The 17,246-nt window shown below is 40.7% G+C and overlaps 1 protein-coding gene across 1 annotated transcript in view; it reads right to left on the bottom strand.

The window, feature by feature from the left end:
• The window catches only part of KCNAB1 (potassium voltage-gated channel subfamily A member regulatory beta subunit 1), a 225,230-nt gene that overhangs the window by 20,822 nt on the left and 187,162 nt on the right, over nt 1-17,246 (bottom strand). The window contains exon 8 of the mRNA XM_019532631.1: nt 13,163-13,249. Within this exon, the coding sequence (XP_019388176.1) occupies nt 13,163-13,249 (87 nt within the window). The remainder of the gene's footprint in view (nt 1-13,162; nt 13,250-17,246) is intronic.

Raw genomic sequence — 17,246 nt, 5'->3', positions numbered from 1 at the left:
CTCCCAGCGACTGCAGAATAGTCATCCTTGTAAGAAGCTGGTGATGTTTATGAATAATCAGAGCTGTATAATCACTGTCCTGTCCACCATTAATAAGCCTCTCTGTTGTTAAGCTTGGGCACAACCACCCTTCTGCATGAATGACAGTTTCTAGCTAGAATGATCATTTTGAATTTAACAATGAACTTGAAGGCAAGATTAATCTTTAGGGCCGTATTTTTAGAATTGTATCTAAACAAATGAGTAATTGGACACTTAATCCACAGTTAGCACAGGTGCTCTCATGCAGTAAAAGGGGACTTCAGACAGCCGATGCACCATTTTATTCTGGAATCTCTTATATTCACATGATGCCACAAGTTCAGGTTTAAAAATATCCTGACATATCATGATCCAAGGAGCATGAGACTCTCACTACATCGTAAGACTCTCTGACAGTTTTAAAATTCCTGCTTTAAACGACTTTCATTGCTTATGACTCAGGGATTTGCTTGTTTATTTTTTCTATTCCAAAGCAAACTATGCATTAAGAGGTCCAATGCATCACTTCAGGGATTCAATATATTCAAAAGCATGCTAGCATTAAAAAAATAACATGGAAAAATACTTCTAATACTCTAATTATTTTTTATGCCTTATAATACATTTCCTTTAAAAAGCAGTAGACAAAAATAACCTAAACCAGACCTAGGAAGCATAAGAAAGTGTCCCTAAGATCTGGTAAGGCACAGGTTGCCTTTCAATCAGCAGGACCTGTCATTTTCCACTAGGTACCTTCAGGAAGAAGCTACAAGAAACTGATTGGAATTTAAATCTATGTGTTGGATTTTTGACCTGTTAAACTACAGTCAAGTTATGATAACTATTGCTATTGATTAGTAAGATGGAATGAGAAAGCCTGGTGTATTACCACTTATTAAATTACATGCTACATTTGTTGGTACTTATTTTACAGTCTACAGCATCTGTTCTTCAGGATAGATTTCCCTTTGTATCATGAGGATTCTCATTCTCTTTGAAAAAGATCAAGCAAAACAACTTTGCAGAGGATACATTACACAGAAATCTTGGAGGGGTTATGCAATTTTTCACAGATAGTGACAAGCAAATAAGCATAATAAAGTCTCCACCTCTACTCCTGTGGGACGCGTCCAGATGAGCGTGCACGTGCCTCTTGCCCCGCCTCAAACCCCTTTGAGGCGGGGCAAGAGGCACATGTGGAAACAAAAAAATGTTCCCTGCACTGCAAGTCTGCAGTGTGGGGAGAAAATTAGACCCCTGGACATCTAAAAAAAAAATGAAACAAAAAAAAAAGTGTAGCAGGGCACAGGCACCAGAGCGTGGCAACCGGAGGCTGGGTCCTCCAGGGAGACACTCTGGCTACCAGAGCATCTTCACGGGTGGCCCCTCACCCTGGTGCTGAAACGTGGTTGGCCAGGCCGCATGTTCAGCACCAGGGCTCCAGTGATGGTGAGTAAAGGGTTGGGGGGGCTGGAGAAGGGGGGAGGCGACCATGAGGTGAATCCCCACCAGCCCCCACCCGCTCCCCCAGCCCCCTAATCCGTGCTCTGCCTAGCCCCTCCCCCTGCCAGCCCCCCAGACCTTCCAATCCCTGCCCAGCCGGGCCCTGCCACCCTCAGGGCTCCTGTGGTGCCCAGCCAGGCTGGGCCCAGGGTGGCAAGACCTGGCGGGCATAGCCCGTGGTCCCTGTATACCGCACCCAGTCCTGCTGCCCTGGGCCCGGCGTGGCTGGGCAGCACAGGGACCCCAAGGGTGGCAGGACCTGGCTGGGCCCATCACAGGGTCCCTGCATGCTGCATCGGGTCCTTCCAAGGGCCTGGTCTGGCCAGGCAGCACAGGGACCCCAGGGCCGGCAGGACCCAGCTGGGCCCTGCACACGGTCCCCGTGTGTTGCGCTGGGTCCTGCCATCAAGGGCCCAGCCTGGCCAGGCAGCAGAGGGGCCCTGAGGGCAGCAGGTCCTGCCACCAAGGGCCTGGCCCAGCAGCAGAGACTTGCCACCATGGCTTAGAGTGTCCCACTCTTGCTGCTGCTGCTAAAGGTAAGTTATGGGCCCTGGACTGTGGCCCTCCAGGGGGAGCTGAGACCCTGGGCAGGGAGGCAGGGGCCCTCCAGGGTGCCTGGGACCCTGAGTGGGGGGTCTGGGGCCCTGTAGGGGGGCATTCCATGTGCTGTGGGGGGCCCTGTACCCTGTGGGGGCCAGAGGCACACCCACAGTTCCCCCAGCAATCGCCCCACACCTACCCACACACCAACCCACATCTCTCCACACACACACACCCGCCTCCCCCACACCCCTTCCAGCAAACACCACATCCCCCCATCACACACCCATCGTGTGCGAAGAAAACCAGAAGTACACATCAACACATATAGGTATTTAGAATTTATTTTATCATGATGATAGAGACACTGGTAGGCTTCCACATTGCTTTAACTTTGTAAATATACCAATAAAGCATTGCCCAACTGATTGCTATCTCTCTCTCACTCTCTGTCTCTGTCTCTGTCTCTCTCTCTCTGTGTGTGTGTGTGTGTGTGTGTGTATATATATATATAGAGTGGTTTTTTCTGTTAATTGTGGAAAAACATGGATTTGGGGGTATTTTTAAAAATGGATTTGGGATGCTGCTGCAGCAGTCCAGCTGACACAAGGGGTAGTGTCCCCAGGTACCAAGTGGTTGAGCCCCAGAAGCTCCTGAGAGTGAGTAGTCCTGAGCTGCTGGCCAGGGCAGGTTTTTGTACTGCTGGAGCCAGGATAGGGCAGCTTTTTATATTGCTGGGCACAGCACAGGTGCTGGCCCCAGGCTCTAGCTCCCCCTGGCTGCAGATCCAGGAGGAGCCAGGCAGGGTTATTTTGCCCCAGGTGGCACAATTTGCTCCACACCAAAGTGCATGTCCGAGCATGTGCGCTGAGGCAAAAAGCCCCAGCTCAAATTTGCACCACTTCTATTTGAGCTGCTGCAAGTGCACGTGCTTGCATGGTGGACGTACCCGTGAAGGCTCTCTCACAACTGGACAGTGGTCCTTTTACTCTGCTTCACATTTTAAAGAAAGTTTCAGTTAGTAATTTGCTATATTTTATTTGGGGTGAAATGCTTCCCTCCATGGAAGAGTGGGAGGCAAGATCTTCTGCAGCTCATTCTTGTCCATCTGACCCACAGCACTTTTATTTCTTTCATTTCAAAAACCTCACTGAATTTCTTTGTGGGTTGACTCTGGTGCAATAAAGAGCATGATGAACAAGGAACTACCTTGGTACTGAATAATCAAAGTACCTTAAATATTTTCAAGCAATGGACTAACTGGTAACCAATGCCTGCTTCTTCATGTCATTTTTGTTTAGCTTTTATTGCTGTAAATCTTATCTCATATTTTCCTCTCCCTTTATTTTCTCCTTCCTCTAGGCCTTGATTGCAGAAAGATGGAATGCAAAACCAGAATAGGTGGAATGCAAACCTATGGCCCAAAATAAACCAAATGGATCAAGACCATGCCATGACAAGAAATGTAAAACCTGACAACATATCTCCACCACCCCACAACAGAACCATCACCACTCCTGGATCTTACACCACCTGCACCTCCAGGAATGTAATACATCTCATCCAATGCACTAAATGCCCTGATGGACAATATTTAGGAAAAACCAAACAACAACTACGTACCAGAATGAACACACACTGCAAATCTATCAAAGACAAGAATACCCAATTACCTGTGGGGGCACATTTGTCACAAGAAAACCACTCTCTCTCCAATCTCTCAGTTCTAAACCTCAAAAGGAATTTACAAAACACCTTTCACAGACAAGCCTAGGAACTTCACTTCATCACCCTACTGGATACAAAAAATCACGAACTAAATAGAGACATTGGATTTATGGCACATTATAAGCTGCCCAACATCCGATACCCCAGATAATCTCTCTACTATTTACCAGCTACATCTTATCACCAGGTCTACATTCCCCTTCTCCCCCCACCACCTGTTTCTTACCCACTGACTGCCTCAATTTGCATTTTCACTGTCTGGCATTCTTGCATACTGGCTTCTGGCTTCTATTCTATTCCATCCAAGAAAAGCATAGAACATATGCAGATACTTCCTCAGCCTGAAGAAGGGTGTTTGTGCCTAAAAGCTTGCAAAAAATGTTTCCAACTATTTTAGTTGGCCTAATAAAAGATATTCAGTGTAACCAAAGAACCGCGTTGACCAGAATAAAAAGAGTTTATTCTTGTCAGTTAAATGCATTGCCAATGATGTCTAACTAGTTCTGGGGAGAGGTCTGTGACTGAGAGTACATAAGTCACAGCAGAACAGAAATGTATTGGTGACTGCCAGGTTTGGAGCCAGAAGTTGTTTAATATTTTAATAAGGGAAAATTTATAAACTAGAGCACTGTTTCACCTGGATTATCATTCTGAAGGAGGTTAAAGTTACTTCATCTGGGTCAGATACTGATCTTTGTGCTAACACACATTGGGCATTTCCTCATCCATTTATTTGTATCACAGTACACAGAGACCAACTGGGGTAGCACAGCATCCACCCTCAGTAGGATTCCCACCTTTACTTTATCAGTGACATAGACTTGCTCATTTAGTTCCCTGCTTTTCTAATACAGCATGAAAATGTTTCTCCCAGGGTGCTCCTTCCAGGTGGAAATACTTGGAATATCTAGTTCAGATATGGGAAGCCTCCGTCCCTTCACCTCCCTTATTTGTAATGCATCCAAGCAACCTAACTGTGACTAGGCAGAGAAGCTGCAATTGTTACTACTCACCGACTCAGAATTCTTCACTTCCTATTTATTTATCTCCAACTCTATCCTGATCTGTTTGTTTCACTCACCGCTTTCTTCCTTTCTATTTACATCGTAGGTTGTTTGGAAGCAGGGACTATCATTTATCTTACCTTTTACAGTGAAGAACAATAGAACCCAACCTTGTTGGGCTCTATTGTAAAATAAGTGTTAAGTAATGGTAGGATCCTGCCTCTCTTTCTGTTGCCTACTGGGGCTTCTGCAGTCACAAATGGTGGGATATTGGAGGGATGTGGGGAGGGAACAAAAAGGAAGAACACTGAGAAATATCAATTGAGTCCAAAACTTTGCAATGCTTTAGATAGCTTGGTCTCCATAGTAAAAATTATCTGGATTTTCCTGAGCGGTAGGCAACTCCTACCCACATCAGTTTTTTATTAAAGTATGAAGACATTTTATTTCTGAAGGAAGCAATGGATTCATGGCAATGGCTAGAGACTGGCAGACAATGTGGGAGATACTGTATTGCTAATAATTATTTTTTATCATGAATTTACAATTATCTGCACAATTCCCACTTCTGACAGTTGAGCCCTGCATAGGAACTGCCAATCAAAATGAACCAAGCTCTCTTTCAGACTACCATACTTGTTCCTTTTGTAACATGTAATACATTTACATGGAGGTTTCTCAAAGTACAGGCTAATGCTTAGAAGGCAAGCTTAAGGTTTGCCATCTACAAAACAGCGATTATACTAATCTATCTCACAGGGATGTTCTATGTTCAGGCTTACTGACTGAACTCCCTTGACATTTCTGCACAAAGGTACCATGAAGGTGCTTACTAATTTGTTATTAAATGTATTATATTACCATTATTTACTAAACAGAAATTGATTATATGGAAAAAAATCATTGTTAAAATATTTTACTTAGTAATTCCATTGCACAAAATATATAAATAAACCCCACATATACTCCCCTGCCATACCAAGGAAAATTTCCTTCTCCTTTGCAGTAAATACCATTGTGGACACAAGCGACTACTATCAGTTTTGGGGGAAAAAAGTATTAATCCTTGAATCCTGTTCTGTGTTACAAATAAGGAACTGTTAGCATGCACTTTGTCAAAGATTTTAAATTAGCAGCTGCTAGAATGTTAGATTCTGATCTTGCAACTGACAACGTGTGGACACACTGCTGGGCCTACGCAGCGCCCCACTGACATCAATAAGTCTCAGCATGGTGCAACAATCTGCCTGAGCCTTGTCAGTGGCTGGACCCAGGTCTCAGTCACTTCCTAGAGAATGTGCACGTGAACTGATATTTTCCAATTAACAAGCAGTGATGAGCATTCAGAAGTGAAAACTGTTCATCTGTTTGCACCTGTATTATTTGTAACCTGGTTCTGTCTGCTGTTGCAAAAAATAAATAATGATGGTTGCTAAGCTGGCTACACTGCTGTTCTGATCTCATACTTGTTTAGAATCATTTTATTTTCTCCCAAATACAAGCATATTATTAATAAATCCCAAGTTGGTGTCTTTTAATTCTCCTATCCCTAATGGATCCTGTATACAACATAGCTTGCAGTAGAGGTGGACTGCTACATCTCATCAAAATTCAGTTAATTCTGATTCCTTGTCCTTGGACAGTTGAGGATAATGACTTGTTCAGAAGCTTGCGCAGTGAGTCACAAACCCATTCCCACTGAGTAATACCAGCAGAGCCTCTCCACATGATAAACACAAACAAAACGTCATTATTTTTAGCTGCGAACAGCTTTTTAAACACCACCTGCACCTTCCTGTAACCACTGATGCAATAACTATGTTTACAAAACAATGGGATAATAAGCATGAAATGTAACAATGAGATAAAGAGCATCAAAACCATGTGGAATTATCAAGTTTCTCTTTGTTATCTTCCTGATCACAGGAGATGTCTTTTCACTTCTGTCTACTGAACAGGGAAGGTAAATCCCACACACCAGTCTCTCCACTTGTGTATGGAACTGAGGCTCAGCTTCCTCTCCAACCCTGCTCCATGGATTCCAGATGCAAGCAGAAGGAAAGAGTGGAGACCAGGTGGGCTGAGTAGGTTGCACAGGAGAGATGAACACTGCTAACTTCTCCACCTCCTTGAATCTTAAGGAGCCAGTCACAGCTGAGGCCCATCACAGCTAATGAAATCCTTATCAGCATGACTCCCATAAGCCTGGGAGTCAGAGATGGTAAAGAAACCAAGGGCCTTCACATTCACTATCCTGCACAGTGCCAGGGTGTCCCAAGTTTGGAAGCTTGCTCTGCAGCCTACACCTCACTCCCTTAGTTCTCTTCAGTAAAACAACAGAGGCTGAACACTGCATGGAGATCTTTTGGGATATTTCCTATCCTAGGACACGTTCTACAGACCCTAGCCCCGTGCAAATGTTTTACTAGAAAAAACTTCTGTGGTTTGCTGGGATTATTTTCTATGCTAAGAGCTAGCTCATCCTTAGTCATTGCTACTTAAAAAAGGTAAATTGCTAAATCAAACTGTTCATGGTGCCTAAAGTTGCAAAAGTTCCAAAAAGCATTTTCCCATCCAGAACCCAGATACTTTTTGTCAAAGAACTAGTGTTGCTTATCCAGAGGAATTATTATTCAAAGAAGTGAAAGAAAAACATACTTTTTAAAAAGACAGGTGAAACACAGATCCCTGATAAGGAGCCTTGCGCATACCATGACTTTCCACTGCTGTTTACCGAATTCTAGAGAGTTCAGATTCTACATCCTGCTTTGGACTACTGAGCAACCAGCTCAGACCTGGGACTGTGGTATGAGCCCATCACTACTTATTTAGACAGTTCTTGGAATTCTAATACAGGTTTGTAAGTTCTTCTAACACACTGTGCTGTTACATTTTCATAGTTCATCGTTTCATAGTTGGTAGGGTTGGAGGGACCTGAGCAGATCATCTAGTCCGACCCCCTGCCATGGCAGGAAAGAGTACTTTTCATCTGAATGAATACGGTCCTTCATTGAAGTCTGGGGCAAATCCTCTTCTTTAGTCTCCTCAACACCTGATTTTGTGTTATAATAAAAATGTTTCAGTATTTGGGATACAGGAAAAAGACTTTTTGGTAAATACTAGGTTTTAGTTAAGCAGAAGGTATTCCCTCCCCTCAGAGACTACAATCATCTGGTCAAATACATTTCTAAATGTAAACTATTGAAAGTCTTCCAATAAAAATGCTTCAGGCTCAGTTATCCATGCCCCTAGGCACAAGAGCTTAAACTGATCGCTATGAACTTAAACACACTGCAACAGTTGGGAACAATCTAGGTTTGACAGGGCATGGGCTAGATGATTAGGTGTTTCTAATTTCTATGAAATACTCTGGAGTGCTTCAAAAATTCAAATCTGTTCTAGGTCACATGCAAATTGAATTAGACCACTTTAATCCAGTCCCTCAAGATGATGTATGTATTTGACAAAATCATATATCATACAATACATTTTCCAGGCCTGAAAGTTTTCTAGTCATCAGAGATCACAGATAAATAACAGGTGTTGTAGATGAGGAGAATTAAAGTGGATTCTGACGTTATTTGTACAGTACTTGCCAGCATTTTGTCTCTTTAATCAGTTCTGCTTTCTAAGTTCGTTAAAATGGACAAGATATATATAAAACAACCTCATTAAAATGAACCCTGTTTGTAACAAACCCCCAATATTAACAATCCCAAGAGTAGGAACCAATTTTTCACAATTATAATGCAGCAAATTGACTAACCCTATTATAGCAAACACCCTATTTTAATGAACTTTTCTTGGTCCTTTGTAGTTTCATTATAATGAGGTTGTACTATATTATATATATATAAACAACCAAACCAACAGGGGAAAAGAAGGGTATAAAGACCAGAGAACTTTATAGGATATTATATAGAAAATAAATCTCTTAAGTTTTTGGAATGTGGGTAAATCCCAAAAGGCTGAGAGGTCAGGCCCAGAACTTGGCTGATTACTTTGAACTATCAAGATCTTGAGTCTGCAAAATATGACCATCTTTTCCTGATCTGATTTTAATGCAAGATTTTTCAGGATTTCCATTTCAGGCTGGGAATACCACAGGATTTCCTTTTGCAGAATTTTGGCAGTTGTGAATATTATGGAAGAGAAGCAGAAAAACCAAAAGGTTAATATTTCTGATCTTCTCAGTGAGTGCTCTACAGTTAATGAAAAAGGCTGATCCTTTTTCCTGAAGATAGTTCAAAGTATGAAGTACAATGTCTAAATTATGCTTGCAAGAAATTCAGGTTAGGGGAGGAATACTCTAGCTATAAGGCATTTGTTATTCACTATTTATGGATATATATGATTCCCTACGTTTTGGCTATCCATAAATTCACAACATGTAATCAAACTGTTTACTGATTTTTCTCTTATTCTGGATCCACCAAGCCAAAGAAAACCTGCTCTCCCTATGATGCTACCTCTGGAAAAAAAACAATGGACACATTAGGAGTAAGAATTTGAAAATGACTGTGGGATTATTTTTCTCTCCAGGAAAGTTTAAAATACATTTTGTATGCCAGATATTGCAGAGCTGACAGATGGCTCAGCAGATGCTCTGGGATAGAAGTAGCTTACTAGGTGAATCAAAATCAAAATAATAAAGCAAGAAGTACTTGAAGGGAGTAAACGCCATACCATTCACAGTCAAAGCTACCGTCTTTGAAAGAAATCTCACCTAAGACCTTAGTGTTACAGCAGTACAGCATGCTGTAGAATTCCAGTTCTCTTCCCGCTATTTCAAATAGTGTTTCATGATTCAAACGGAATCACTTTCCTTTTCTATTTCTAGATGTATAAAAACTGTCATTAGGGCCAAAGGAGGAACATGAATGGGACAACATTTTGTTGTAAACTATATTATTAATCCTTTCTATTCAATTAATCTGCTTTATGGTGTACATTGATCCATTTAGAGAATAAGCATTAAGGTTCAGAAAAAAAGTCTTTCCATGCTTTTATGGCACTACGTAGCAAAGTGCATTCAAATATATATGTTGGTATCTTCTAGGTGCAGTATCTTAGCAGTATTTTGGTTTGAGACAGGCAAGTCTTTGAGAAACAGCATATTAAGGAACTTCTTGTAGCCTGTCCTCAGCAGAGAAGTCAGTTTGCTTAAATGGGTACCACACTAGATCACTGGAGATGCTGCAGAGTAGTGAAAAGGCCTAAGTACAAGACAGGAGGCTGCTTTTATCTGACTTATGACATTTAAAAAGAAATGCTGCCATATGCAAGAAGGAGGTAGGAAGAACTTAAGCTTTATCTGACAGGGATGAAGTGGTGGTAAAAATGAATTCCTTTTTTTAAGTGTGTTTGAGATCTGGAAGAGGAGGATGAGTTCTCTAGCTGCCACTGTAAAATCCTTGGATTCAGTGAAGAAAGTTAGCAGGAAGGGCAAGGGAAGATTAAAGTTCCCAAGGAAAATCCTGTTTTGGAGTCCCAGGATTTTACACTTACCAAAGCCCATCAACTGTTGAGCTCTGCTTCTTACAGGTGAGACTGGAGTGGTAGACTTGCATGACAGTCTGGCACAAGAGGTACACACAGTCACAATGGGTGGCATGAGCTCACTGCAATGGCAACATTTGTTCTGGGAGTTGCATGGATTTTACCCCAGGGCAGAGTCAAACCATGCTGAAAGGGGTGAAACGTGACGGAGGAAAATCTTCATACAAACAGTTTACCTTCTAAAGCAAAATGTAAGCGGGGAAGCACAACTATGAGGTAACTCGTATTAGCATTCCAAATCCTGCAGTTCCACTGCTTTCTCCTGCTATTTAAAGCACGATATAGGTGAGACTCCTTCTAGATAAATATCTGAATTAAATATACGAAATCTGAACTGTGTTGGTTAGCACTGACTGGCCAAACCGTACACTATCATTTGTATTCCTGTAGTACCTAGACAATCTAGTCATGGGCAAGGACTCCCTTGTGCCAGGCACTATTTGAACAAAAAACAAAGATATTTCCTGGGCGTGTGTTGCTTGGTTGGATGTAAAACTCTTCAAATTAAATTTCTGGTTTTTAAGCTGTCTTGCACAGCCTACCTTCCAAAATAGTTAACAGCCACTATAGTTTTGTGCATCACATACAGAAAGCCAGAGCTTACTGGCACATGCTCAGCACTGTAAAGGTAGCTACTTCTGCTTGTGAGGTTGTGCTCATGGAGCAGACATGATCTGCGTGAGGTGGTGTAGGCGTGTTCCTAGGCATTTATGAATTTAGAATTCTCTTTCCAAGAAAGTTTCACTTAAAATGTGCTGTTTCTGTGATCGTGACTGCAGGTAAAGCATTTTGTAGAATGCTCCAGAAAGCAACTGTAAAAGGAACCATAAGCCAATTCATGGAACACTTTTGCAAAGTTTTCCCATCTGCCATAGCTTAGATGTTCTAACCTGGTAAAAGTTGGTAAAATTTACTTATTATAGGTTTCTGTCTGAGCAGTGATCATATATTTAAACAGACCTGGCAATAGTAAAAGAAACTCGGAAAGGCACTTCTGGGTTATTCTCTTTCGGCTCAATCAAGAATATAAACATTATAACAGTCTTGGATACAAAGTGCACACGTATAAAATACACTCTGTACTGTTACATTATATTACAACTGACTGAGCCAAAAGGTCATTTCTGCCTCCAAGACACAATATGTTGTTTTCTTTGACCTAGTAAATCTCTATTGGTCTTAAAAACCTCAGGCCAGTTTCCTGAACCTGTAGCTACAGGCTGTTGTCAGTCAGTGTAATGTTAATGCAATCCACACTTAGGGTTCAGACTGATTTAGTTTTTCTTAACAAACAAGCATCAAGACCTCTGAAATTCAAACTACAAGCTTAGAGCCAGGTTGTTAACACTTTGGGGATGTTTGGGAAATTTACTTCCTCATGACCCATGGCAGATTCAGACTCCCCAGATTGCAAGCTTTAAAAAAAAAAAAAAAAAAAAATTCTAGTTCTTGTGGTAGAGAAGATAATTTGACTCTGAACATGGATAGGGCCATGTTAGTTTGAATAAATGCCTAACATCTAAGACAAAAGTAAACAGTCTCCATTAGACAGGGTACTTACTCCAAAGCATAGTAGGAGGGGCCACGTTTTCAGGTGACGGAGAAGTACACTAAAGCACATAACCAGCTATATCAGGTGAGTAAAGTAGCAGGTGACAACTCAATAGAGGGCAGAAATAGAAGTGGTCCAACTGCTGCCAGCTTCAGCCACTGCTGAACCCAAGCTTCTGTCAGATGGGGGAGCTGGTATGATTCATGCAGCCACCAGAGGTCAAGTCCTTATTATTTAAGTTATACTTTGAAAACGTGCCAGCGAATGTGTCGCTATCACTCATTTAAATCCTACTTCTGAACAGGCTGACCTTGTAAATAGATGGTAGTAGATAAAACTAATTTTATACCTCTTCCTGCTTGGATCAACCGTTAAAAACAATGTGGCCTTCTTCAGAGAATGAGTGAGATGAATCTGGCTTTAAAGACTTCTCATCAAGCTCTCTGATATACTAAGTACTGCATTCAATTCATACCGTTCCATACTATGGGATAACACAACTGACTGCCCGAGTAAGTATTGATGTACTGTTCTCACTCTGCATCAAAGTCAATGGCAGTTTTAGATTTCAAGCGGAGTTGAAGAGAGGCCTATATGGGTAGGGGATGAGAGAAGAATGTCAGTAGACCTCAGCCCAAAAAATATGTATTTTATCTTATATTGAGAATAATGTTAAGGGTATTGGGTTATGCAGCCTTCCTGTATCAAGCCTAACTGTGAATCTCTGCTTGTCATGAGAACCTCTGGCACTTTCATGAATCGTTCCACTTAAGTCAATGTGAATGGCTGCTTCCCAGTGGCAGCAAGGCATTTACAAATTGGCCCCAAAATATATGAACCTTTATGGTCACAAGCAGGTTTCAGAAACCTAAACAGGCAAGAAAATATATTATATTATAAGAAAATACAAGTAGATTTAATTTGGCATGAATATGTTCATGCTATAAGATTCAAATACAAGTACATGTTAGGGTTATTTGGTAAAATTAGGAAAAAGGAAATAAACTTGGAAAAGTGAACGGCTTTTTAGCCACCATAGGGAAATAAAATATCCTCAATTTTCTTTTTTTATGAGCAATGAACTCATTTAGTTTAAGTGTAGATATTTAAGACTCCACAGTATCATCTGTGAGACATTTTAATCTGCCCTGCCTGAATTTTAATAAAAGCAGATTTTCATTTTCTAATATGATAGGTGTAAGCCTCTGAGCCAAAATCAATCACATTAAAATCTTTTATTAAAGCTTTCACTAACCTTCCATGGGGGTATTATTGTCTGGTCGATTTGCAAAGACTACATCCACATACTCAAGTTGCAGTCTCTGAAGAGAGGCCTTTAATCCTAGAAGCAGCAAGGGGGAAGGGGGGAGGGGAGGGAAAGAAGCCATGCTATTAGAAACAGCCAGATTGATGTTTGTTGTACATCACCAAAGAGTAACCAGTTCCAAAATATCATTGTATTGTACTACTTCATAATACCCACACAAATGGATTATATTGTCTCACGTTTGCTGTGTACATTAAAAAAAATACTTCCTTAGATTTCATGCAGAATTTGTAGCCCTCCACAAGATTATTTCTTAATTAAACTTAAATTCAAATTGGAAAAGACGCACATTTATCAACTGCATCCTGGCAAGCCTGTCAAATTGCAGCCTCCAGGGACAGAGTTCAGAGTACTGATTTTGTTTCACAGTTAATCTAATCAAAATCATGTCACAGAGTAGTTCTATGTAACCCCATGGCATATTACATTGGTACTGTTCCACATAATTAAGCTCTCCACTCCGGGGACTTCTAGATCTGAAAACCTAGAGGAGAAGAATCATGCCGTTCTGTTATATATTGATGATTGCCAAGAAAATATAATACTAAAGATAACTTGATACTGAATGGGGTCTTTAAGATTCACCTTTATCAGGTAAGCAGAATTTAGCCGTGTATGGTAAAGGATCATACTATTTAAATAGTAAACTGCAACCAGCTTTACTCCTAATGTTGCACAGGAAGTCAGGCTATACAGAATGGAAAAGTAGAGTTTCATGGCTTCACTTTTGGCACTGGGAGTCTGAAGACAGTTTTGTTCGGAGAGAGTCTGAACAGAATCTTTGTTGCACTGTCATTTCTTCACCTGTAAATGCTTCCAGACTTCACAGAAGAATTGTGAGACTTTTTTTCCATGTGCTTTTCCCCAAATTTCTGCCACCCCCATGGTTTAAGATTGACAGTGGGATGGTACCATAACTATGTAATGTTCTGTAAGGTGTTTACATGGCTATAAGATTAATATGCAATCAGTCTTTTAGCACCCACATAGTGTATTATAATGCTACATTTAGTTTAAATAAAAAGAGAGGCTAAAAACTCCTCAGCGGGTGTGATCTGGTATAGCTTCAGAGGGCTAACTCCTTAGCTGGCGTACATCAGAGCTATGCTAGCTATAATATAAAGTCTAGAGGTATTTATGATGACAAGTGTAATGGTTCAGATAACTGATAACATACAAGTTTCACAGACCTCACATACTGTATCTTTTCATGCAGAACCCAGCTTATTTGAATTACAGTTATGAAAAGCAAACAATTATTTCTGTAAGCAATTGAACAAACTGTGTCTATGCTATGAATCATGGCACTTAAGACTTGTTTGAAAATATCTAAAAAATGTGTGCAGTTGTACAATGAAATACTGCATTCAAGCTTCATAGATAAAACACCCTTACTGTGATACCACACATGGATACATTTTGGCTCTAATTAAATGATAATTGCTACTGTATATTGCTGATATAGTTTATTATGGAATGCAAAGCACTAGCGTGTTCAGAGGCAGACAAGGTTCCTTGGGTAAATCTGATATTTTTTATTAGACCAACTCAAATAGCTGGAAAAATTCTTCTTTGCAAGCTTTCAGGTACAAATGCCCTGCATCAGGCTGAGGAAGCATCTGCAGTTGGTGTGTGCTCTTCCTGGATGGAATGAATAGTAAAGAAGCCAGAAGTCAGTGTGCTTGCAAGAATACCAGCTTCTGGCTTCTTTACTATTCTTTCCATCCAAGAAGAGCACACACAACTGCAAATGCTTCCTCAGCCTGATGCAGGGTATTTGTACCTGAAAGCTTCCAAAGAAGAATTTTTCCAACTATGAGTTGGTCTAATAGAGATATCAGATTTACCCAAAAAACCTTGTCTGCCTATGTCCTGAGACCAACACGGCTACAACCTATACCCCTGAAGCATGTTCACTGAGAACTTGAACTTCATCCCTGAGGACTTAGCACATTGCTTGTTTTATTTCCAAAAAGATGCCAGAGGTTTCCCCTCCCCGCCCCTTCTCTTTTGCATCTAAAATAATCAGCGTCTTAACTGGAATCAAACAAAACTGTTTTCTACTTAACAAGTTACCTGCAAACAGAGTGGCTGAAAATGTAATCCTTTGCTATTCATAATTATGGGGTGAATGGTTTCATTACACAAGCATATTCTAGTTTGGGGTTTCTTCACAAACTATTTACAATGACATCTCCTTTGCATTTTCTCTTCTAATTTGCTGTGTATGCTGTATAACTCATCACTTAGGTCCTATAGTCTTGTTTTTGTATCTTGACTGGATGACTTTAAAATAAAAAAAAATTTAAAGCTAGTCATTGGGAATAGATTGGGCACAATTACTTCTGAAATATATATATATTTTAAATGCATACTCATATGTGAATGTATATTTGAACAGAATTCCCAACACTTTTGCTTTCTATGAACTTTTCTAAATAAAAAAATCATTTGTACAAGCATTTGTGAAAAGGAGTTGAAATTTGAATGAAAATATTTAATTGTTCTTTGAAAAATAAAAAGGTCCTTTGTCAAATCCTTTGTAGAAAAAAAAGGTAACCCTGACATTTTCATTATTTGCTTTATTTTCCATGACAGTTTTCACATTTTATCAATAATTTTTTGAGCCATTTCAGTTTTGTGATAATGGTACATGGGCCTATGAGTCCTGCAAAGTACGTTTGAAATTTCCATCACTCTAGTTGAGATGGTATTGATAGTAAAGACCCCGAGTTATGGGTTTGATTCAAAAGTACATTTCTAAATGGCCCCTTCTCTCAGTAGTCAGTGAGGGTGTAATTCTGTGCTGCACTTCAAAGAGACACAGCACAGAGCTCACAGTCCAAAGAGAAAAGGGGCTGGGGTGGCTTTAAGTCACCCTTGTGCGCTCCTGGTTCTGGCTGCTTCCCCGCCTCTTCTGGGGCTGCAGCACGGGAATTATCCCAGCGGTGTCGTGTGGCTCCTTCCTGATGCCCCTCTTGCCTGTCCCGACACTTCCTCTACACCTGCATTGTGATGTGGTCTTCAGAAGGTGACTTACAGCCCTTCCATATTGCCATCTCCGGGGTAAATCCTCCTTTGTGAGGAACTAGGGCTTGAAGGATGCCATTAAGTAAAGTTCTTATTTTATACAGCATAAAGAGGATAAAGCAGGAGGAGGATCCCTCCTCATGTATTTTTAACTGAAGCTCTCCTTGGGTGTGGGTGTTTTAGCGGTAGCTTACAGACTACTTACAAAACCAGACTTACTGTACCCTGTGATGATTTCAATTGCTTGGTAGAAGTAATGTAGCTGTGGGCAAGTACCATACTGCAGGCTGCGGATGTAATATTATATAGCTATTACACTTACAACTGCTGGAGTTTGCATTTACAGTGGCTTCAGGAAAAATGCAGATAATTTAAAACAAAACTGCTGATTTCACTTTTTATTCAGGAAGCCAACTTAAAAATCTGAAGAAGCTATTTGGATGCTGCTGCTAGCAAATATTATGCTTTTTGGGGGTTTTATAATTAGTTAGAAAGAGCTATTCTTTAATTATACCTTTTTTGTGCTGTATCTTGTTATGTTCAAAACAGCCACAGGGGACTTTCCACCCTAACTGATTTCTGTAGGACACTATTTCCAAAAACCTACCACTCAAAATGTTAAGACAAGAAATCTTTCTGGACCTCAAATTTTATATTAAGTTTCTCAAGAGACATGCCCAGTCATGTAGAGCAACAGTTTTTATTGCTCGTGACTCAGATTCAAAACACATTGAACTTTGGATCATGTCCTTTGTTTGCCAGTGCAAAACAATATCAGTAATAGCATCATTTGATACAGGATATATGCTGAATCTGCATCCCAAGGAGAACAGGTAAGTAAGAACACAGCCCAGGATAAATGACAAGGGAACGTATTGGACATACTGATATTTATTTACCAAATATGCAGCAAACCACATAGTTTCACAGTTGTTTCATAGTTGGTAGGGTCGGCAGGGACCTGAGCAGATCATCAAGTCCG

This window comes from Crocodylus porosus, unplaced genomic scaffold (genome assembly GCF_001723895.1).
Source record: "Crocodylus porosus isolate Cpor-Errol unplaced genomic scaffold, CroPor_comp1, whole genome shotgun sequence".
Classification (NCBI taxonomy): Eukaryota; Metazoa; Chordata; order Crocodylia; family Crocodylidae; genus Crocodylus; species Crocodylus porosus.
This window is presented reverse-complemented; position numbering and strand designations above follow the sequence as displayed.